At 47.3% G+C, this 24,939-nt stretch overlaps 1 protein-coding gene across 14 annotated transcripts in view; it reads left to right on the top strand.

The window, feature by feature from the left end:
- Nucleotides 1-24,939, top strand: part of USP54 (ubiquitin specific peptidase 54) — a 270,753-nt gene that overhangs the window by 155,943 nt on the left and 89,871 nt on the right. For all 14 annotated transcript variants that reach the window (XM_077821027.1, XM_077821025.1, XM_077821032.1 and 11 more), the window contains 4 exons: nucleotides 2,084-2,218; nucleotides 14,352-14,465; nucleotides 14,981-15,063; nucleotides 22,429-22,534. In XM_077821027.1, the coding sequence (XP_077677153.1) occupies nucleotides 2,084-2,218; nucleotides 14,352-14,465; nucleotides 14,981-15,063; nucleotides 22,429-22,534 (438 nt within the window). The remainder of the gene's footprint in view (nucleotides 1-2,083; nucleotides 2,219-14,351; nucleotides 14,466-14,980; nucleotides 15,064-22,428; nucleotides 22,535-24,939) is intronic.

The following is a 24,939-nucleotide window of genomic DNA, read 5'->3' as shown; positions in this document are numbered from 1 at the left end:
AGGGTTGAGTTGTGGAAAGGGTTGCAGGGTCTGGGAGGGATTTTGGGTGCAGGAGGGGGTGCGGGGTCGGGCTCCGGGAGGGAGTTTGGGTGCGGGGTCGGGCTCCGGGAGGGAGTTTGGGTGCGGGGTCGGGCTCTGGGAGGGAGTTTGGGTGTGGGAGGGGGTGAAGAGTGTGGGCTCCGGGAGGGAGTTTGTGTGCAGGCTCTGGGAGGGAATTTGGGTGGAGGCTCTAGGCTGGGGCAGGGGGTTGGAGTGCAGGAGCAGGTCAGGGGGTCAGCACTTACCTCGGGTAGCTCCCGAAAGCGACCGGCACACCCCTCTGTAGCAGCTCCTAGGCGGTGGTTCCAGGGCGGTTTCTGCCTGCCACTGCCCAGCCAATGTGAACTGTGGAGTTGGTGCTTGGGGTGGGGACAGCGTGCAGAGACCCCAGACCCCTGAGCAGTGGCCCCCTTTGCCCTCCCCACCCCCCAATCTGCGGGCCTGATCTTACTTAACTACTGTTGACTCTTTTCTTGTGAACATAATTGAAAAAGTGAGTTCTTAGGGGGGATACAAATAAAGGGAATGCTGCAACAACTATGAGGAGCCTCCTAGGGACTTATCAAAGCTATGTGAATGGCAGCATGATGGCAGGTGAAATTCAGTGTTGGTAAACTCAGTGTAACCCAGATTGGAAGGAATAATACATACTGGCACTATTTATGCTCATTGCTGGGTTCTCAGCACTGACCACTCAGGAAAAAGACCTGGGTGTCATTTGGACAGCTTTAGGAAAGCAGCAGCAGACAAAATAAGCAAAAACAAAAGTTAGGCTACGTAAGGAGTGGTATGGAAAAGGATACTAAAAATATTATGCCAAATAGTCAGGGTTCAAGCTCAGAAGGGACCACCAAATCATCCTGTCTGTCAGGCCATCAACACCACCCCACACTTGCACACTAAACCCAACAACCCAAAGAAAGGACGTGTTAGATATGTACAAAATAATGAACAGTCTGGAGAAGATAAACTAGTCACTCCTACTTACTCTGTTATAATGCTAGAACAAGAGGACTTCAAATAAAACTGAAAGGCGGTAAATTTACAACTGACAGAGACTTTTTTTGCATAGCACATACCTATCTCTTGGAACTCCTAGCCACAAAATATCACTGAAGAATAGAGCTTAGCGGGATTCAAAAAAGGATTGAACATTTATATGGGTAATGAAAACATGCACAGTTACATTAGACTGGATTTAAAAAACCCACAAACCTTCAATCTTCAGGCGTAAGACAACCTCTGATGGGATTAGGAAGAAATTTCCCCTGTGTTCATATAATTCCATAATCACCCACTTAGAGGTTCCTTTCTCTGAATCATCTCGTTTTGGCTGTTGTCAGAGATGGGATACTGGACTAGAAGGATCATCGGTCTGATCTGGTATGGCCTTTCTTATTGGATTGGTGGCCTAGTGGACCAGAACTGGGTAGTATTTCATGTCTTGTAAATTGTGTGGGAAAGCATGAGGAGAATTGTGCAAGAAAAGGATGAGTAAAGTTTGAGGCTGACAGTTGGTGAAGGTTGTGGTTTGATGTGACATAAGAAATTAGGAAGGAAATGGAGCAGAGTAACATAAGGGCCTTGAAGATGAAGACAAGAAATTTGAACTTGAACAGGAGGGAACAGAGCAGATTAATTGATACTAAGGGTTTATTTACACTTAAAGCACTGTGCCACTGTAGTGCTTCAGTGTAGACACTACTGATGCTGACAGGAGGAGTTCTCTCATGGGAGTAGGCAATCCACCTCCCTGAGAGGCAGTAACTAGGTCAGCGGAAGAATTCTTCCTTGAATCTAGTGCTGTCTACACAAGGATTTAGGTTGGCTTAACATCATCACTCAGGTGTGGATTTTACACACACCTGACTAACATAGTTAAACCAATCTAATTTTCTGGTGTAGACCAGGCCTAAGTGGAGAATTAGATTTAGAAGTTTCTTTCATTTTATGTTTACCTCCCAAAGCTTAGTAAACCAGCTGGGAATATGTAATATTTCTATCATAACCATAAAGATGACATTTCTTTCTCTTTCCCCCCCAGGGTATCTTCAATCAGTTCCAGTGTAGCAGTGAGAAAGTACTGCCCTCTGATGCCCTACGCAGTGCTCTTGCAAAGACCTTTCAGGATGAGCAGCGCTTCCAGCTGGGCATCATGGATGATGCTGCTGAATGTTTTGTGAGTATGCTGTTTGTGTATCACAATTATACGGGTAGCTGGCCAGTTTTGCAGGGGTGTATAGAAAACACCACACTAAATTATTTTGATTCTCATAGCCACGTGTGTATAGGGACTGTATTATATGTATTATAAAAGAGAGGTGGTCTTGAGTCCCAAAGTTTGTAGTGTTCAGGTGTGTGTTTTTGTTGGGGACCATTGCTAATGAATGAGAAATGGAAACAGAGTCCCTCTTCATTTTTGTAGCTGAAACTGTGCTCAGTTGCTGCCGACCGTTTCAAATGTTGTTTGGACAAGGCTTATGTGGAGAACTCCTTGTTTGCAAAATTGTGACAAATTGGGATAGAATGCCCAGAGCTTCAAGAGAGTAACTTTCTTGACCGAAGGGGGCAATAGTTTCCTCCTATGACAACTCTTAGTTGTGTTGAGCTTCTTGCCAGACATCTGGCCTAGGTATGTAAAGTTGGGATGCTCATGTAACTCTGAGATCAGACTGTCATGTAGCAACTTTAAAATGTGTTTTTAATTAGACAGTTGCTAATATGCAGCATCTGAGCTGTATGGGAGTGTTAGAGGGCTTATTCCTTCACCCACTTACTTCCCTGGTCCTTCTCGCATGAACAGAGAGCAACAATACCCGAAGTCCAAAGGTGCAAACAATTCGATGTTTATTGGGGTGAACCTCCAGCAAGCATGATTCCAATTTCCTTCCTTAGTATCCTCCTTCCCAGCTCTGACACCACAGAGCCTTACACCTGTGTCCCTGTTCCCATTCCTACCCTTAGCCAAACATGATTCCAACTTCCTTACTCCCATTCCCTGTTCCATTTCCCCCTTTAGCAAAACATGATTCCAATTTTCTTACCCCCATTCCCTGTTCCCATCTCCCCCTTTAGCAAAACATGATTCCAATTTTCTTACCCCCATTCACTGTTCCCATCTCACACACCCACATGCCCACCCCCACCCACACCCAGTCACTTCCTCATTGACTACAGATTATATAGTAAAACTTGAGTTCTGCTTAGCTATACCTTAACCAATCATTTTCCTGAAATTTAACTAACCAATCCTAACATATTGTAACATGATTATGTAACCAATTATATCCTACCACCTTAATTAGTTTACACCCAGCAAAATTAATTATACAGCAGACAGGAACAATCACAGAACCAGACAGAGATTATACAGACAAACAATAGCAAAGTGGGAACTATAATGACAAAACAATACAGAAGTGAAGATTTCACATCCCAGCTATTGATAAGTGAGTTCTTGCCAGACAGGATGCTATCAAACTAAGTTTCCTTTTACATTTTCTAGGCACTTCCCTTTCTCTGGAGGTGATAGGAACTATCAGGACAGGATTGTATTCCTAACAGCCGAATAGCACCTTATTTCAGTGTGACTAGTTTGGAATGTGAGGATGTGACTGTTTGCTTCCCAGCTTATGGCTGCCTCTGCTGCTTAGCCAAAGGCCTTAGCCTAAGAACAGGGCCTCAGACTGTCACAGTAAGAGAAGGCCCTTACACCAGCAGACAGTGATTTTGATTCTTTCTTTTATACCTCTATCACTAGCCAAGTGATAAGAATACACCTAAATTCTTAGAGTATAGGCCTTTACAGACATGCCTGAATATCTATATCCTAACAGGGAGCACCTAGTCTTACAAGCCATCCCCTTTGAATGGTTCCACCGCAGCAAGAGATTCCCATCAGAATACATTGTAGGCAGTTTGCAAACTTGGCCGTAGGGGGCCAGGGTGTGGGTGGGTTTGTATTTCCAACTCGGAAGGAATTTTAAAATAAAAAATTAAAAGAACATTGCTGAGTTTGCAAAATAAATCTGTTTGCCATATGTAACATAAGAATAATATCACTTCTCTAACTCACAGGGATGTTCTGAGAATAAATACACTAGAGTGTGAGGCTCTCAGATACTATGGAAATGGGGCCATATAAATACCTAGTGTGACAGGGTCAAGCCAGAAGGCTACAGGAGAGTAATAGAAGGCAGATATATTAGCCCCAGGTTAAGTAGGTCCCTTTTCCCTGGGTAAGGTAACAGGGAAGGTTCCAGAACAATCAGGAACCTTTTGGAGACAATTAAGACAGACAGGCTGATTAGAACACCTGCAGCCAATCAAGAAGCTGCTAGAATCAATTAAGGCAGGCTAATCAGGGTACCTGGGTTTAAAAAGGAGCTCACTTCAGTTTGTGGTGCACGTGTAAGAAGCTGGGAGCAAGAGGCGCTAGGAGCTGAGAGTGAGAACGCATACTGTTGGAGGACGGAGGAGTACAAACATTACCAGACACCAGGAGGAAGGTCCTATGGTGAGGATAAAGAAGATGTTGGGAGGAGGCCATGGGGAAGTAGCCCAGGGAGTTGTAGCTGTCGCACAGCTGTTCCAGGAGGCACTCTAGACAGCTGCATTCTACAGGGCCCTGGGCTGGAACCCGGAGTAGAGGGTGTGCCTGGATTCCCCCCAAACCTACCAACTCCTGGTCAGACACAGGAGGAGTTGACCTGGACTGTGGGTTCACGAAAACAGCCAAACTAAGGGCTGCCGTGAATCTCCAAGATGAGCATATCTGCCAATAAGCGCAAGGGCATCTGAATAAATGGCCATTATGATGAATGGGGAAGTTCAGACCTTTGAGAACTGTTTTATAGGCAGCCCTTTAAGCTGTCTGTAAACTAAGGGCTTGTCAATATGGGAAACTTATACCCGTGTAAGCCAAGGTGTGAATTTAAACTAATATAGTTATACTGGCTTAACCCTGTGTGGACACTCTTTATTCCAGTACAAGAGGGCTGTTCGCTTGTTTGTTTTGTTTGCTTGGGAAGATGTTTAACCTAACCAAAAAAAAAATAAAAGGCCACTCCTAGGGTTTGTCTACACTTAAACTGCTGCACTGAAGTGGATGCACCACTGTAGCACTTCAGGAAAGATGCTACATACACCGATGGGAGGGCGTCTCCTGTTGGTGTATGTACTCCACCTCCCTGAGAGGCGGTAGCCCTCTCTTCGACATAACGCTCTCTACACTGGGAGTTAGGTTGATACAACTGCGTTGCTCAGAATTTTGGACCTTCCACACTCCTGAGCAACGTAGTTATATGACATAAGTGCTAGTATAGACTGAGCTTTAGGGCTGGTCTGCACTAAACATTAGACTGACCTACCTACATTGCTTAGGCCTTGGAAAAATTACAAGCCCTATGTGATATAATTAGGTCAATCTAACCCCCACTGTAGATACAGCTAGGGCTTGGTCTACATTAGCAAATTAGATTCTTCTTTGAGTGCTTGCTCATGTCCATTCCATTCTAGATGTGTGCACGCCCACGTGCACAGTTGTCAGTGACTTTTGCCTTAGCGGTATCCATAGTTCGGCTGTGGTGCCCTCTGGAGTGCCGCGCTTATGTGTCAGTATATCAGGAGTTGCCGGCCCTACTGCCTCTCAGTTCCTTCTTACCACCCATGGTGGCATAGGTGCCGACTCCGTGGGTGCTCTGGGGCTGGAGCAACCATGGGGAAAAATTAGTGGTTGCTCTGCACCAACTGGCAGCCAAGCTCCCCACCTCACCTCCTCCTCCGCCTCCTCCCCTGAGTGTGCCATATCCCCACTCCTCCACCTACCTCCCAGCACTTGCCGCCACCAAACAGCTGTAGCAAGCTCCAGGAGGGAGCGGGGAGGAGTTGGAACGTGGCGTGCTCAGGGGAGGAGGCGGAGAAGAGGCGGGGCTGGGATTTGGAGAAGGAGTCGAATAGGGGCCTGGAGGGGGCCGAGTTGGGGTGGGAACTTTGGGGAAGGGGTTGGAATGGAGGTGGGAGGGGGTGGTGCAGGAGTGGAGTTGGGGTGGGGCCAGAGGCAGAGGGTGTCGAGCCTATGCATGGTAGTTATCATAGAATCATAGAATATCAGAGTTGGAAGGGACCTCTGGAGGTCATCTAGTCCAATCCCTTGCCCAGAGCAGGACCAATCCCCAGCTAAATCATCCCAGCGAGGGCTTTTTCAAGCCTGACCTTAAAAACTTCTAAGGAAGGGGATTCCACCACCTCCCTAGGTAACGCATTCCAGTGTTTCACCACCCTCCTAGTGAAAATGTTTTTCCTCATATCCAACCTAAATCTCCCCCACTGCAACTTGAGACCATTACTCCTTGTCTTGTCATCTGCTATCACTGAGAATAGTCTAGATCCATCCTCTTTGGATCCACCTTTCAGGTAGTTAAAAACAGCTATCAAATCCCCCCTCATTCTTCTCTTCTGTAGACTAAACATCCCCAGTTCCATCAGCCTCTCCTCATAAGTCATGTGTTCCAGACCCCTAATCATTCTTGTTGCCCTTCACTGGACTCTCTCCAGTTTCTCCACATCCTTCTTGTAGTGTGGGGCCCAAAAGTGGACAGAGTACTCCAGATGAGGTCTCACCAATGTCGAATAGAGGGGAACGATCACGTCCCTCGATCTGCTGGCAATGCCCCTACTTTATATATCCCAAAATGCAATTGGCCTTCTTGGCAACAAGGGCACACTGTTGACTCATATCTAGCTTCTCGTCCACTGTCACGCCGAGGTCCTTCTCTGCAGAACTGCTGCCTAGCCATTTGGTCCCTAGTCTGTAGCGGTGCATGGGATTCTTCTGTCCTAAGTGCAGGACTCGGCACTTGTCCTTATTGAACCTCATCAGATTTCTTTTGGCCCAATCCTCCAATTTGTCTAGGTCCCTCTGTATCCTATCCCTACCCTAATGTTGGTTGGAGTGTCTCTCTCTCTACTGCCTAGCAAGTGGTCAGTAGTTTCCTCCTTCGCTGTAGTTAGTAAGTTAGGGTCCCATGGGGACTTTGCCCCAGGCAGAGCATGCCCTGGTCTCCGGATTTTAATCCGTGCTCTGACTATAATAGGTCTATGCCTGTTAGTGACCCCCATGGCAACTGTCTGAAGTGCTTGGGGGGATTGCATATAAAAGAAAGGTGTTGAATTTGTAAGAACTTGTGTCCCAGGACACAAAAAGAATGCAACATCTGTTTGAGAGCCCTCCTCATGGAGGCTGCTCTCCGCCTAGCCTTGGAGCCGTCCCAGCTGGATTCAACTCCCAGTACTTTGGTCTCAGTGCGTTGTGCACCCCCAGCTCCAGGCTCTACTTGGCACCATTCCCCTTTGCTAGTAAAGAAGTAAAAAAAGCGGGACCCAGCACCAAGCAAGAAGGCCCATGGGACATTGGGTAAAGGACCCTGTTATGGCTGCCTGCCCACCCAGGAGCTACATGAGGTACATCCCCTAGGGGACCTCCTACCCCCCCCCCAGGGGATCCGTCACCATCTCCAGGGAGCAGTAAGGGACCCACACTCATGGCAGAGTCAATGCCTTCCCATTGCAGCTGGCACTGCATGCTGCGATGGACCCAGAAAAGGCTCCCTACAAGGAGCCTTTCAGAAAGGCTCTCAGAAGGTGAGTGAACGCCGCCAGTCTCCAGAGCAGAGGTAGAGCTCTTTGTGACCACACCCCAGGTCACTGGTTCACTGCTTCAGATTATTGGCATTTCACTCCTGGTCTCTGCCTTCTCAACGAGACTCATCCAGAGGGAGGTGCCGGTCACCATGTGGTTGGCACTGGTCATCCTTCTGCCAACTATCTCCACGATGTCAATTGCCATCACCTAGACCACAGGTACGTTCCGCAGCGTGGTGCTGATCCCCCTACTCCCGGCACCAATCTGCCTATTCAAGGTTCTGTTCATCCACAGTGATGGTTAGCCACCGGACTCAGGTGTCCACAGCCCCACTGCGGTCACCAGAGAAGGATTCCTCTGGCACGGAGAGGGAGTTCAGCTCCTCTCTGAGACAGCACCGCTGTGACTGGGCTCCTGAGGTTGTGTCCACCTCCGCAATGCCATCCTGGCAGCAGGGCCGGTGGCCAGTGCAATTGCCCTATTGGAGTGCTTGGGGCATGCCGATCATGCCAATGCCCCGCTCGGACCAATTGTCGGTTACCGATTCAGACAAACATCAGGTTTGAATTCCTATACCTGCACCCTCTTGCAGGGTCCCTGGTCGTATCTGCCATCAATTAAAGAGACAGGCAGGGTCAGGTGAGTGGCACCCCCAAAAATAAAGATGCCAAGAGGTTAGACTTATTTGGCAGAAAAAATTATTCAACAACAAGCCTCCAATTTAGGGTCTCTACCCATCAGGCCCTACTTGGAAGATACAATTTGATTTAGTTGGGGATTGGTCCTGCTTTGAGCAGGGGATTGGACTCGATGACCTCCTGAGGTCCCTTCCAACCCTGATATTCTATTCTAACCTGTGGGATTCTATTGGCAAGTTCAAAGAGAGCCTCCCACAGGAGTTCGCCTTTCTCATAGAAGAGGGAGGGTGGTAGCCAGGGGTGTCCTCCAGATGGCCTGGGACTTCATGGACTCGGCGTCTAGGGTGGTCGCCTCTGCAATAGCCATGAGGCGTAGCTCCTGGTTACAGACTTCCGGGCTGTCCCAGGAGATGCAATCCACCCTCCAGGACCTCCCTTTTGAGGGAACGGGGCTCTTCTTGGAGCTGACTGATGCTAGGTTACACGGCCTTAAAGACTCCTAGGCCACCCTCCGCTCCTTAGGCCTACAGACTCCTCAGCAGGCCAGAAAGCTGGTCTGTCCCCCTCTGCCTCCACCGTTGTCGAGGTCTTGGGGTACCCCTCGTTCCGGCTCCTACGAAAAGGACAAAGATGGGGTTTAAGCAACGTCTCGTCCACCTGCCCAGCCTGCTCCTTCTTGGGATCAAGGCAGCCAGAAGCAGTCATTTTGAGGGTGTGTCCGAGGATGATGCCCCAGTCACTGCACCATATCTGTTCCCCATCTTCCTCAACTGCCTCCACCCCTTCTGGTCAGCCTGGTCCAATATCACCTTGGACCTCTGGGTGCTCGACAGTCTTGTTAGGCTATATGCTGCAGTTTGTAGCTGACCAACCCTTCTATCCTCCTTCCCCATCCCTCTTCAGGAACCCTTCTCACGAGCAACCCTTTGTTCAGGAGGTCAAAAACCTCCTGAGCCTAGGGGAAGTGGAAGAGGGTTCCGCAGGACATGGAAGGGAGAGGATTTTACTCCCATTACTACTTCATTCCGAAGGCAAAAGGGGACCTCAAACTTACCCTAGACCTGTGCCACCTCAAGAAATCATCTCTCAAAAAGTTGAAGTTTCATATGATTTGCCTGGGCTCCATCATCCCCTCCCTGGATCTGGAAGACTGGTATGCCGCCCTCGATTTAAATGATGTGTGTTTCCCTATTTCTATATTCCTGGGGCACCGACGTTTCCTTTGTTTCACGTTGGGCCAGCGCCATTTCCAGGTCACAGCGATGCCCTTTGGTCCCTCGTTAGCCCTGAGAGTTTTCATGAAGTGTATAGCACCAGTGGCCACTTACCTGCGATGTCAGGGAGTCAAAAAGTACCTGTGCTTCGACAACTGGTTGATAAGCATCCGGTCCTCAGATTAGGTGTGGAGGCGTCTCGATCTGGTCTGTTCCACCTGCAGTGACGTGGGCCTGATAATAAACGAAAAAAGTCAACCCTCACCCCAGTGCAATGCATAGAGTTCATTGGGGCGGTACTTGACTCCGCTTGAGCCAGAACCTTCCTCCCCGAGGCCATGGTGGACCTCATCTCATCTCTGCATGCCCAACCATTCACTACTGCCCACACGTGCCTGAGATTGTTGGATCATATGGCAGCATGCACTTATGTGGTCTGGCATGCATGACTCTGTCTCAGGCCCCTGCAGGTGTGGCCAGTGTCGGTCTATGTCCCCAACCAGCACAGTATGGACCCAGGTGATCAGGATTCCAGATGGCGTACTGTTGTCTCTTACCTGGTAGCAAGACCCCATGTCAGTGCTGGAGGAAGTCCCCTTTGCGGCCCCAATCTCGTTGGTGACTGACTCTCATCTCCGACGCTTTGGTCCTGGGTGATTTGAGTACTCAAGGCCATTGGTCCAGTCGCAATTTGTCCCTGCACATTAATGTCAGGGAGCTCAGGGTGGTTCGCCTGGCCTTTCAGCCTCACTTACAAGGTGGGGCTGTTCAGGTCCTAGCAGACAATGTGGCCACGGTCTTCTATATCAACAAGCAGGAGGGAGCCAGATCATCTGCCTTATGGCAGGAAGCACTCTGGGTCTGAGATTTTTGCCTGCAGCATGAACATCCATCTTGCGGCCGCTCACCTCCCAGGGCCCAGGAACACTTGGGTGGATTGCCTCAGCAGAACATTCTCATCTCCCCAAGAGTTGTCCCTTCACCTGGAGGTGGTCAGTTCTATCTTCCACAGGTGGGGAACTCCCCAGGTGGACCTATTCGTGTTCAGGCAGAACAGAAAATGCCAGGTCTTCTGCTCGTTCCAGGGCAGGGGCCGGGGATCCTTGTCGGATGCCTTCCTGCTCCCGTGGTCGGGGGCTCTGATGTACGTCTTCCCTCTTGTGCTGTTGCTGCACAGGGTCCTCATGAAGATCAAGCAGGACAGGGTGAAGGTCATCCTCATAGCGCCAGCGTGGCCACACCATCACTGATTCGGCACGCTGCTGGACCTCTCGGTGGTGACCCTGTTCCAGATGCCACTCAGGGTGGACTTGTTGTCCCAGAACCACAGCAGTCTCCTGCACCCGAACCTGGCGGTGCTTCGTCTGACAGTTTGGCTGCTGTGTGGCTAAACACACAAGAAGGCAGTGCTCATCCAAGGTCCAGCGAGTCCTGTTGTGCGGTAGAAAGCCCTCCACCACGGCCAGCTACTTGGCCAAATGGAAGTGATTCACCTGCTGGATGGCGAATAAGGGGGTCTGTCCCAAGCGAGCCCCGTTGCAGAGCATTCTACACTACTTCCTGCACCTCAAGCTTCAGGGCTTGTTGCTTTCATCCATCAAGGTCCATCTAGCAGCCATCTCGCCTTCCACCCACCACTCAAAGGCAGGTTGGTTTTCTCTCAGGATATCACAGCCAGTGATAGGTGTGGAGAGCCCCTACCCACAAGTCAGGGATCCTGTTCCTCCATGGGACTTGAATCTGGTACTGTCATGTCTCACGGGTCTCCCCTTCGAGCCTTTGACTTCCTGCTCTCTTCTTCCTAAGTTACTTATTGGTCTTCTTTCTGAAGCCACATAAGTCGGAGGAGGAATGCAGGCTACATGCCCTGGGCGTCTGGAGGGCTCTGGCCTTCTACCTTGAAAGGACCAAGCCATTTTGCAAGTCGGCACAATTATTTGTCACTGTTGCCGACAGGATGAAAGGTCAACCTGTTTCCTCTCAGAGAATTTCCACCTTGATCACTGCCTGCATTCTCTTTTGCTATGATCAAGCAAAGTTGCCTCCCCAGCAATCATCACCGCCCACTCTACCAGAGCCCAGGCCTCTTCGGCAGTCTTTTTGGCCCAAATGCCTATCCAGGTCATCTGTAGGGCGGCCACCTAGTCGTCGGTCCATACCTTCACATCCCACTATGAACTTACCCAGCGGACCTGGGATGATGCTGGCTTCACATAGAGTGGAATTGACATGAGCAAACGCTCGAAGAAGAAAAAACGGTTACCTTCCTTTTGTAACTGTTGTTCTTCGAGATGTGCTGCTCACGTCCATTCCATTACCCATCCTCCTGCTCCTCTGTCGGTGTTTTTGGCAAGAGGGAACTGAGAGGGCGCAGCGCTGGCTGCGCCTGATATACCGTCGCATAAGCGTGGCACTCCAGAGGATGCCACAGCTGGCTCTATGGATACCACTAAGGCAAAAGTCTCCAATAACTATCTGCCCAGAGAATATCGTCATGGATCATGGCCTGCATCTGCTACTGTTGTGAGTTGACTCAGGTGCCCCCGCCAGCGATCGTGACGGCTCAGTTGGCTAGGGGCACAGGTGTCATCAGTAGCCTTCCTGGAACAGGTGCCAATCCAAGAAATCTGGCGGGCTGTGACCTGGTTGTCCATCCACATGTTCGCATCTCATTATTCACTTACACATCAAGCTCACAAAGACGCTGGCTTTGGCAGAACAGTGCTGCAAGACCATGAACTCCGAGCCCACCTCCATTGGTACTGCTTGTGAGTCACCTACAATGGAATCGACAGGAGCAAGCTCTCGAAGAAAAAATGGTTATCTACTTTTCGTAATTGTTGTTCTTCAAGATGTGTTGCTCATGTTGATTCCATTACCCACCCTCCTGCCCCTTTGTCGGCATTTTCAGCAAGAGGGAACTGAGAGGGCGTAGGGTTGGTGGTGCCTGATATACCGCCGCATGAGCACGGCACTCCAGAGAGTGCCACAGCCAGCCCTACGGATACCACTAAGGCAAAAATCTCCAACAACTGTGCACGTGGGCCTGCACAGACCTAGAATGGAATGGACGTGAGCAACACATCTCAAAGAACAGGAGTTATGAAAAGTAGATAACCGTTTTTTGTTTTAACAGCATCTGTCAGGAGGAGTATGAAAAATCCATACCAAGAATTCTTCCATCAACCTAGCTACCACTCTGTGGGAGGTGGGGGATTACCTACACTGAGGGGAGAGTCCCTCCCATCACCCTAAGCAGTATCTACACTGGGGAGTTGCAGCAATGCAGTTGTGCTGCTGTAGTATTTTAAGTGTAGGCAAGCTCTTGGTTGACAGAAGAGTTCTGCTGACCTAGCTACCGCATCTTGAAGAGGCAGGTTTACTACATCAATGGGAAAAACGTCGTCTTTTGGTGTAGGAAGCACCTACAGTATAGTGCTACAGTGGCACAACTGCAGTGCCGTAGCAATGCTGCTGCAGCCACTGTAGTGTAGACATACCCTTATGCTGCAATAAGGGTGCCCACATAGATGCTGATGTTGGTTTAACTATAATACTCGTGTAATTCTAGTAGTATAACTGATCAAACTTTCCTGTATGGACAACCGCTAGGGCAGACATAACTCCATTGCTTTGCACTCAGTTAACCTTTTCAAGGTTTTCTTTGCAATCATAAGGACTAGAGACTTAGGCTATGTCTACTCTGCGCACCTTACAACGCTGTGACTGTGCCACTACAACCATGCCATTGTTAGGTACTCAGCTTAGCTGCTTTTTGTCACCGGGGCCGTAACTTCATCAGTGGGAGAGCGTTTCCGGCTGACAAAGTGGTGTCCACACAGAGGCTTTCCAGCGTTAAAACTTTGGTCGTTCGGGGGTGGGGGGTTTCACACCCTGAGGGACAAAAGTTTTAGCGACAGAAGTGCAGTGTTGGCATAGACTTGCTTTTGGGGTTGAGGGGAACTGAATGCTTAGTTCCTGCAGCACAAGATGGCAGCCTGAATTTGGGAGTCTGTGCCTAATGCTTAATCTGTGTCCAGATACCGAGTCCTCTGTGGCCTTTCTCCTATCTGTCCAAGCTGGTCAAGTTAAATAGTTAAAACAATACTAATAGAGGTATCTGTGGCCTTCTTACCATAAATCCATGTTGACGTACTGGGAGGGATCCTGAAACAAGAGCTTCTAGGATGCAGAGAATGGAGGGAGTTGTTTGAAGTAACCTCTAGGTATCAGTGCTCGTGAGACAGATTGTGTTCAGTACTCTTGCTTCTTGCAGAATTTCATCTGCCTCTCCATTAGTTGTCTAGCTCTTTGTTATAAAGTTCCCTTTCATACCAAGTTTTGGGTGCACGATGTAAAATCCATTGATTATACAATAATTAATAAGAGTTACTCCAGGATGATGAGCCTGCAGTTAGGCTGTTGTCTTCCAGACAGTGTCAGCCAACTGTTTAAACACCACAGAGCTGCTGTGCCCATTTCACTTAAGCCAAACCATTGACATTTGCGAATTTGTCAGAACAAATGATAGAACCTGCAGATAGGCTAGTAAATAAATAAAAAGGTTAATTGGTGTAGCATTCCAGATAAAATATACGTAGCTATTTTGTTTAATATCAATGAAATGCCAATCTCTTTAGTTCCTAAATGCATTTAGGATGTTGGGAAGAGCACTCCATCCTGTTGTAAAATGTCACTTTTTAACACAGCATTATTTTAGTATTTCTGAGATATTGTAGTGAGTTATGTGTAATTAATTTTCGTTTGTTTACATTACAAATTACCAACTTTTTCACTTTTTTCCTCCTTTCGGGATAGGAGAATCTCTTGATGCGGATTCATTTCCACATTGCGGATGAGTCAAAAGAAGACATCTGCACTGCTCAGCACTGCATTTCTCACCAGAAGTTTGCAATGACCTTGTTTGAACAGGTGAGATAGTGGTATCTTTTTACACAAAGCACCCACTCCCCATTTAGGTTTAGTTCCTCAGAAATCTGGCATCATGTCTGAAGAAATGTCAGACAGGCACAGCTAGGATTGCCACCCATCCGGTTTATACTTGGACAGTCCAGTTTTTGGCTTCTGTGTCCGGGTGCCATTTAGGGTTGCCAGGTGTCCAGTTTTTGGGGACCTGGCAACTCTAATTTATGGGGCAGGGGGACACGCCGGGTCATTAACCTGTGCCAGTCTCTGCTCAGGTGGAACTGCCTCCTACCTGCAGCCAGGCTCCTTGATCGGATCCAGTCAGTGACATGGGGGCAGGGGGGGAGAGGAGAGAGTGATGAGGGTGGAGCCTTGGGGGGCGGGGGAAGAAGTGCGTGGGGGCAGGCCCTCAGGGTTTCGTTTACCTGCAGTTAGAAAGGTGGCAACCCTAGGCACACAATACATGACATGGACTCATCAGTTTAGCCTTCTCATGGTATTACTTTCCCTTCCTGTTTTAGTGTGTCTGTACCAGCTGTGGTGCCACCTCTGACCCTCTGCCTTTTATCCAGATGGTACATTACATCTCCACCACTTCACTCTGGTGAGTCTGGGGTTTTATATGGGAAAAGAGTTTACCTTGTTTACAGTAGCACCTTGGTCATGGTATTTTTCTCACTGTCACATAATTCGACATACAGAACGTTCTCTGCTCATTATTAGTGGAGGATAGCTGTGGTCTGGAACATAAAGCTTCTGTGGGACAGAAGATTAGGATGGAGATTAGATGTAGATCAAGAATTTAGGTGTATTGACAGAGCTGTAGAGATAGAGGACTGTTTATGGCAGGGAGTTACATAGAACAGAGAAACAGGTACTTGAAGAGCTGTGTTAGGGAATAGGGCTGGAAAGGAGTAGTACTATAGTTCAGGGCTGAAGAACATTGACAGCTGTGGTGCCCAGAACTGGAACAGAAAAGAGTAATTAAGGCCAAGATTGAATTACATTGGTAGAACTGTGTGGTAGGCTGAACTGAAATATCAAAGGGTAGTTCAGTTCAGGTTCACTTTCATGAGCATTAAACCAATTTTTTTTAAACTAGCATTTCTGTGGTTCATATGCATGAAATCCTTCCTGTAAGATTATTTCAACACTGTTTCTGTTGCAAAGCTACTTTATCTTTGTTCCTAACAGTATTACAATCTCATTATAGGGCTTTCAGTTTAAACAGAGATTTACCTGTAAAATCCTAGTACTACATTTAGACTATGATGTATCAATAAATATTTAAGTGGAAAACTGAGTTATTGTTTTAACTTTCAGCTTCAAACAGCAGCTTCATGTTGTTTCTGTACATGAAATTATCTAAGAGCGTTGAACGGTGGAAGCCTGACTGTCAGGAGCACATAAAACAACCAATAATTTTTAAAAATTCCCCAAATGAGTTTTCTGGCTAATTAGTTACTTGATGAACAAATACACTAAAAGCAATATCAGCCAAAAGGAAACCCTAAAAAGGGGAGGTATCCACTTGTTAAGCCTATAGAAGGTGCATTGAATTGTTAAACACTAGTTTACTTATTCTTCTTGCCCCTCTAGATGAAAACCACTTCATAGATAACCAGCTTAAATAAGTAGACAATATAACTTATCGGCATTATTCCTACTTTGCATGTTCTCTTGGAATTATAAGAAAACATTTTACACTTAATTCAGTCAGATGTCTTATCCTGAGAGCAAGAAAGTAAATTATGTACACATTATTTTGTATGATAAATAGAGCTAAAAATCTAGAGGCCCTTAAGCATTCCTCTTATCCTCTCTTGGTAAATCAGTTATGGTTTAGTGTCATTAAACCTGATGATATAACATACAGACTACCATGAAAAGGAAACTAAAAGAATAAATGAATGAATAAAAATAATAGCTAAAAATATTTGCTCCAAATACATAAAAAAGAAAATGCATAAAGTCTTGGCTCCAGCCATCTAATAGTTTAGGAAAATAGCACGTTTTCCTTTCTCCAAATGCTGGTGACACAAATGATTATCTACAAGAAACTGACCAGAGATGATAAAAGGCTGAGGTTACCATCTATTTTCGAAAGCCTGATTGAGATGGAAATAAATTAACTGCCCACCTGCTGCCCAGGATAAAAGCCATGCAATGGAGGAGTGAAAAGGGATTTGGATACTGTCTTGAAAATCAGAAATAGCTTCTGTCATGCAAATCAGTGGGGGGAAATTGTGACTGAGGGTATGTCTATGCTACGAAATTAGGTTCAATTTATAGAAGTCGGTTCTTTGGAAATCGTTTTTATATAGTTGATTGTGTGTGTCACCACACAAAATGCTCTAAGTGCATTAACTTGGCGGAGTGCTTCCACAGTACCGAGGCTAGCTTCGACTTCCGGAGCGTTGCACTGTGGGTAGCTATCCCACAGTTCCTACAGTCTCCGCCACCCACTGGAATTCTGGGTTGAGATCCCAATGCCTAATGGGGCAAAAACATTGTCGCAGGTGGTTCTGGGTACGTCGTCAGGCCCTCCCTCCCTCCGTGAAAGCAACGGCAGACAATTGTTTCGCCCCTTTTTTCCTGAGTTAACTGTGCAGATGCCATACCACGGCAAGCATGGAGCCCGCTCAGCTCACTGTCACCGTACATCTCCTGCGTGCTGGCAGACGTGGTACTGCATAGCTACACAGTAGCAACTCATTGCCTTGTGGCAGCAGACAGTGCAATAGGCCTCATAACTGTCGTCGTCATGTCCGAGGTGCTCCTGGCCACCTCAGTAAGGTCAGTCAGGAGCGCCTGGGCAGACATGGGCGCAGGGACTAAAAGAGGAGTGACTTGACCAGGCCATTCTCTTTAGTCCTGCCGGCAGTTCTATTGTACCGTCGTATGGCGAGTAGGCAGGAGATGAGGTTGGCTAGCAGTCCTATTGCACTGTCTTCTGCCGTGTAGCCAGGAGATGAGGATGGCTAGCAGTCCTACTGCACCCTCTGCTGCCAGCCAAAGATGTAAAAGATAGATGGAGTGGATCAAAACAAGAAATACACCACATTTGTTTTGTATTCATTTGCTCCCCCCTCCCTCCCTCTGTGAAATCAACAGCCGACAATTGTTTTGGTGAGGTCTGTCAAGGGCACCTTGAAAAGTTTAAGGGAGATTCAGTCCTGCCTGAAATACCGGGGCGGGAGGGATAGCTCAGTGGGTTGAGCATTGGGTTGAGCATTGGCCTGCTAAACCCAGGGTTTTGAGTTCAATCCTTGAGGGGGCCATTCTGTGTGACAGTTGTTTTTGTTTCTCCTTGATGTAAAGCCACCCCCTTAATTGATTTTAATTCCCTGTCAGCCAACCCTGTAAACCATGTTGTCAGTCACCCGTCGCCCCTCCCTCCATCAGACCAACGGTAGACAATCATTCCACGCCTTTTTTCTGTGCAGACACCATACCACGACAAGCATGGAGGCCACTCAGATCACTTTGGCAATTAGGAGCACATAAAACACCACGTACATTATCCAGCAGTATATGCAGCACCAGAACCTGCCAAAGCGAAACCGGGTGAGTAGGCGACATCAGCGAGGTGATGAGAGTAATGAGGACATGGACACAGACTTCTCTCAAAGCACGGGCCCTGGCAATGCGGGCATCATGGTGCTAACGGGGCAGGTTCATGCTGTGGAATGCCGATTCTGGGCCCGGGAAACAAGCACAGACTAGCGGGACCACATAGTGTTGCAGTTCTGGGACGATTCCCAGTGGCTGCAAAACTTTCGCATGCGTAAGGGCATTTTCATGGAACTTTGTGACTTGCTTTCCCCTGCCCTGAGGCGCAAGAATGCCAAGATGAGAGCAGCCCTCACAGTTGAGAAGCGAGTGGCAATAGCCCTGTGGAAGCTTGCAATGCCAGACAGCTACCGGTCAGTCGGGAATCAATTTGGAGTGGGCAAATCTACTGTGGGGGCTGTTGTGATGCAAGTAGCCAACGCAATCAAAGATCTACTGATATCAAGGGTAGTGACCCTGGGAAATGTGCAGGTCATAGTGGATGGCTTTGCTGCAATGGGATTCCCTAACTGTGGTGGGGCCATAGACGGAACCCATATCCCTATCTTGGCACCGGGGCACCACGCCGGCGAGTACATAAACCACAAGAGGTACTTTTCAATGGTGCTGCAAGCTCTGGTGGATCACAAGGGACGTTTCACCAACATCAACGTGGGATGGCCGGGAAAGGTACATGACGCTCACATCTTCAGGAACTCTGGTCTGTTTCAAAAGCTGCAGGAAGGGACTTTCTTCCCAGACCAGAAAATAACTGTTGGGGATGTTGAAATGCCTATAGTTATCCATGGGGACCCAGCCTACCCCTTAATGCCATGGCTTATGAAGCCATACACAGGCAGCTTGGACAGTAGTCAGGAGCTGTTCAACTACAGGCTGAGCAAGTGCAGAATGGTGGTAGAATGTGCATTTGGACGTTTAAAAGCGCGCTGGCGCAGTTTACTGACTCGCTTAGACCTCAGCGAAACCAATATTCCCATTGTTATTACTGCTTGCTGTGCACTCCACAATCTCTGTGAGAGTAAGGGGAAGACTTTTATGGCAGGGTGGGAGGTTGAGGCAAATCGCCTGGCTGCTGGTTACGCGCAGCCAGACACCTGGGTGGTTAGAAGAGCACAGGAGGGTGCGGTGCCCATCAGAGAAGTTTTGAAAACTAGTTTCATTACTGGCCAGGCTACGGTGTGAAAGTTCTGTTTGTTTCTCCTTGATGAACCCCCCTGCCCTTGGTTCACTCTACTTCCCTGTAAGCTAATCATCCTCCCCTCCTCCCTTCGATCACTGCTTGCAGAGGCAATAAAGTCATTGTTGCTTCACATTCATGCATTCTTTATTAATTCATCACACAAATAGGGGGATAACTGCCAAGGTAGCCAGGAGGGGTGGTGGAGGAGGGAAGGACAAGGCCACACAGCACTTTAAAAGTTTAAAACTTTAAAACTTATTGAATGCCAGCCTTCTGTTGCTTGGGCAATCCTCTGAGGTGGAGTGGCTGGGTGTCCGGAGGTCCCCCCACTGCATTCTTGGGCGTTTGGGTGAGGAGGCTATGGAACTTGGGGAGGAAGGCGGTTGGTTACACAGGGGCTGTAGTGGCGGTCTGCGCTCCTGTTGCCTTTCCTGCAGCTCAACCATACGCTGGAGCATATTAGTTTGATCCTCCAGCAGCCTCAGCATTGAATCCTGCCTCCTCTCAGCTTCAGCCCTCTCTTCAGCCCACCACCTCTCCTCCCGGTCATTTTATGCTTTCCTGCACTCTGACGTTGTCTGCCTCCATGCATTCGTCTGTGCTCCGTCAGTGTGGAAGGACAGCATGAGCTCAGAGAACATTTAATTGCGAATGCATTTTTTTTTTGCCTTCTAATCTTCGCTAGCCTCTGGGAAGGAGAAGATCCTGTGATCCTTGAAACACATGCAGCTGGCGGAGAAAATAAAAGGGACAGCGGTATTTAAAAAGACACATTTTATAGAACAATGGGTACACTCTTTCACGATAAACCTTGCTGTTAACATTACATACATAGCACATGTGCTTTCGTTACAAGGCTGCATTTTGCCTCTCCCCACCATGTGCCTAGCCCCTCCCCGTGGCTAACAGTGGGGAACATTTCTGTTCAGCCACAGGCAAACAGCCCAGCAGGAACGGGCACCTCTGAATGTCCCCTTAATAAAAGCACCCGATTTCAACCAGGTGACCATGAATGATATCACTGTCCTGAGGATAATACAGAGAGATAAAGAATGGATGTTGTTTGAACGCCAGCAAACATACACTGCAATGCTTTGTTCTACAATGATTCCCGACTACGTGCTACTGGCATGGCATGGTAAAGTGTCCTACCATGGTGGACGGAATAATGCTGCCCTCCCCAGAAACCTTTTGCAAAGGCTTTAGGAGTACATCCAGGAGAGCTTTATGGAGATGTCCCTGGAGGATTTCCACTCCATCCCCAGACATGTTAAGACTTTTCCAGTAGCTGTACTGGCCGTGAATGCCAGGGCAAATTAATCATTAAACACGCTTGCTTTTAAACCATGTATACTATTTTAAAAAGTACACTCACCAGAGATCCCTTCTCCGCCTGGCTGGTCCGGGAGGCATCCTTGGGTGGGTTCGGGGGGTACTGGCTCCAGGTCCAGGGTGAGAAACAGTTCCTGGCTGTTGGGAAAACCGGTTTCTCCGCTTGCTTCTTGTGAGCTATCTACAACCTCATCATCTTCCTCATCCCCAAAACCTGCTTCCATGTTGCCTCCATCTCCATTAAAGGAGTCAAACAACACGGTTGGGGTAGTGGTGGCTGAACCCCCTAAAATGGCATGCAGCTCATCATAGAAGCGGCATGTTTGGGGTTCTGACCCGGAGCAGCCATTTGCCTCTCTGGTTTTCTGGTAGGCTTGCCTCAGCTCTTTAAGTTTCATTCGCCACTGGTTTGGGTCCCTGTTATGGCCTCTGTCCTTCATACCCTGGGAGATTTTGACAAATGTTTTGACATTTCGAAAACTGGAACGGAGTTCTGATAGCACAGATTCCTCTCCCCATACAGCAATCAGATCCCGTACCTCCCGTTCAGTCCATGCTGGAGCTCTTTTGCGATTCTGGGACTCCATCATGGTCACCTGTGCTGATGAGCTCTGCATGGTCACCTGCAGCTTGCCACGCTGGCCAAACAGGAAATGAGATTCAAAAGTTTGCAGGCCTTTTTCTGTCTACCTGGCCAGTGAATCTGAGTTGAGAGTGCTGTCCAGAGCGGTCACAATGGAGCAGTCTGGGATAGCTCCCAGAGGCCAATACTGTCTAACTGCGTCCACAGTACCCCAAATTCGATTTTAAGAGCCCTTTAAGTAAAAAAAGAAAAAAAAAGGGGGGGGGGCCTTTGTCGTGTGGATGGGTGCAGAGTTAAATCAATTGAACGCGGCTAAATTTGACCTCAACTCCTAGTGTAGACCAGTGCTGATAGTATATCAAAAGGGTTGTGAGCATATGATGTATTACCCCTTGTGGCTGCTAACATTTAGGTGAGCTTTCTGGCTGACATTGTTTACCTGAATGGTTTTATTCATTTAAAATATTAATATTTAATGTTTGTCATAAGAATTTCAAATGAGATTAAAATTTTTATTTGGGACTGTAGCATTTGAAGGAACATGATGCACATAAAAACCATGCTTGGTTTATGTACGTTCTTACACGTTGCTTATACTAAAACTGTTAACTTTAAAATATATGCATCCAATGAAGTGGGTATTCACCCACGAAAGCTTATGCTCCAATACGTCTGTTAGTCTGTAAAGTGCCACAGGACTCTGCCACTTTTACAGATCCAGACTAACACAGCTATCCCTCTGATATTTAAAATATAATTTACTTTTTTCCACTAATGCTGTTTGTTTCCTTTTTGCAATCTTTCAGCTTGAACAGTGCAATTAAATATCTGCTTCACTGTTGCTTATAATTTCATCTGTAAGATGTTACCTTTAGAAGGTCTTGTGCAACAGCATAATACTGGTGTGGTTGGGTTGCAAATTCTGTAGGGAAGCACTTATTTGCTGTAAAAATATGTTTTAATTGGAAGTTAAATATTCCTTGAAACATTTCTATTAAGTTTTCTGTTAAAATCTCAAATTTTAAGCCAAACTTGAGTTGTCTATCATCTCTCTTTAAACTTCCCATTTTCTTTCTGCAACATAGTCACAGAAAATGCATGAATCCACCACTGAAACATATCTGTTTTACACATTAAAAAATTTTCAAAATAAATAAAAATTAATTGCAAAAATAAGTAATTTAAAATATTATAGTTTTACTTTTTCAGCTTTCTAATTATGGCATAAATGCTAAATGAAAATGTGTATTTATTCAACTTTTTAACAAACTTTTCTCCTCTATGCTGTCCTTGAACTGAAGCAATCAAGCTATTTGCATGCTGGAGCGACGAGAGAAACCCACTCCAGATATGTTTGGAGAGTTACTGCAGAATGCCAGCACCATGGGAGACCTGCGAAACTGTCCGGTTAGTATGCTTAGCTTGACTTTTTAACAGAAGCAAAAGACAGAAGAGGGATAGTAGTGTCTGCTGTTATGTGCCTCTGACTACAAAGGGTTTTAAAGATTTAGCTCATCACAATGCTAGAGGCGTCAGAGATGGATGGACCAATTTTCTTTGTGGGTAAGACTTCCAGTAGGTTTTATGACCCTTCGGGTATGGGAAAAGAAAAGCTGTTATCTGTGCCCACTCTTTGACAGCTGGAATTGCTGGGACATAAGTTATGGATCGAGGTAAGAGAAGAGAGCAGACATTGTGAGGAGTAGGAGTTAGAAAATCTCATCCAAAGAAACTGAAATGACATTACTGGAGGGCTATTTTATGTTGGAGCACTCTTAGCATATAGTCCCCTGACATTTGCTGGGAGAGCAATACAGCAGTACACAGACAATCCAGGAAGTTTTTGGAGAGTGTTGGGGACAACTTCCTGGTGCAACTACTGGAGGAACCAACCAGGGGCCGTTCTCCTCTTGACCTCCTGCTTACAAGCAGAGAAGAATTGGTAGGGGAAGTAGAAGTGGGTGGCAACCTGGGGAGCAGTGACCATGAGATGGTTGAGTTCATGATGCTCACAAAAGGAAGAAAGGAGAGTAGCAAAATACGGACCCTGGACTTCAGAAAAGCAGACTTTGACTCCGTTAGGGAACTGATGGGCAGGATCCCCTGGGAGGCTAATATGGGGGGAACAGGAGTCCAGGAAAGCTGGCTTTATTTTAAAGAAGCTTTATTGAGGGTGCAGGAACAAACCATCCTGATATGCAGAAAGAATAGCAAATATGGCAGGTGGCCAGCTTGGCTTAACAGTGAAATCTTTGGTGAGCTTAAACACAAAAAGGAAGCTTACAAGAAGTGGAAACTTGGTCAGATGACTAGGGAGGAGTATAAAAATATTGCTCGAACATTCAGGGGTGTAATCAGGAAGGCTAAAACACAACTGGAGTTGCACTAGCAGGAGGAAATGAAGGGTAACAAGAAGGGTTTCTACACATACGTTAGGAATAAGAAAAAGGTCAGGGAAAGTGTGGGACCCTTACTGAATGGGGGAGGCAACCTAGTGACAGATGATGATTTCAACTGGGCTCACATGTTTCAGTATAAGAAATGGAACTGTGCATTTCTCTTGGGGCATGTCATTAAAGGGCCTTTGGAGTGGAAAAGGAGTAAAAGCATAGATTAGGAGGTTTGAGAAAAACTGGTATTTAACCTTGTAAAAGCAGTTCTTTGCACATGTCCAGCTAGCCTTCATGTACTGTGCTACCACAAGCCATACAAAAATACAGTTGGATTCTTTTAAGTTCAACATATGGCAGTGAATGGAATTTGAGGATATCTATTTATTTAATTCTATAAATGTAAATGGTGTTTTGCAGCACAAATGGGGTGAGATTCCTTACCCATAAGAGCTTACAGTCTAAGGGTATGTCTACACTACGGAATAAGGTCAAATTTATAGAAGTCGTTTTTTTAGAAATCGGTTTTATATATTCGAGTGTGTGTGTCCCCACAGAAAATGCTCTAAGTGCATTAAGTGCATTAACTCGGCGGAGTGCTTCCACAGTACCGAGGCTAGAGTCAACTTCCGGAGCATTGCACTGTGGATAGCTATCCCACAGTTCCCGCAGTCTCCGCTGCCCATTGGAATTCTGGGTTGAGATCCCAATGCCTGATGGGGCTAAAACATTGTCGCGGGTGGTTCTGGGTACATATCGTCAGGCCCCCGTTCCCTCCCTCCCTCCGTGAAAGCAAGGGCAAACAATCGTTTCGCGCCTTTTTTCTGTGCGGACGCCATACCGAGGCAACCATGGAGGCCGCTCAGCTCACTTTGGCAATTAGGAGCACATTAAACACCACACGCATTATCCAGCAGTATATGCAGCACCAGAACCTGGCAAAGCGATACTGGGCGAGGAGGCGATGTCAGCGCGGTCACATGAGTGATCAGGACATGGACACAGATTTCTCTGAAAGTATGGGCCCTGCCAATGCATGCATCATGGTGCTAATGGGGCAGGTTCATGCTGTGGAACGCCGATTCTGGGCTCGGGAAACAAGCACAGACTGGTGGGACCGCATAGTGTTGCAGGTCTGGGACGATTCCCAGTAGCTGCGAAACTTTCGCATGCGTAAGGGCACTTTCATGGAACTTTGTGACTTGCTTTCCCCTGCCCTGAGGCGCATGAATACCAAGATGAGAGCAGCCCTCACAGTTGAGAAGCGAGTGGCGATAGCCCTGTGGAAGCTTGCAACGCCAGACAGCTACCGGTCAGTTAGGAATCAATTTGGAGTGGGCAAATCTACTGTGGGGGCTGCTGTGATGCAAGTAACCTACGCAATCAAAGATCTGCTGATATCAAGAGTAGTGACCCTGGGAA

This window comes from Eretmochelys imbricata, chromosome 7 (assembly GCF_965152235.1).
Source record: "Eretmochelys imbricata isolate rEreImb1 chromosome 7, rEreImb1.hap1, whole genome shotgun sequence".
Classification (NCBI taxonomy): domain Eukaryota; kingdom Metazoa; phylum Chordata; order Testudines; family Cheloniidae; genus Eretmochelys; species Eretmochelys imbricata.
This window is presented reverse-complemented; position numbering and strand designations above follow the sequence as displayed.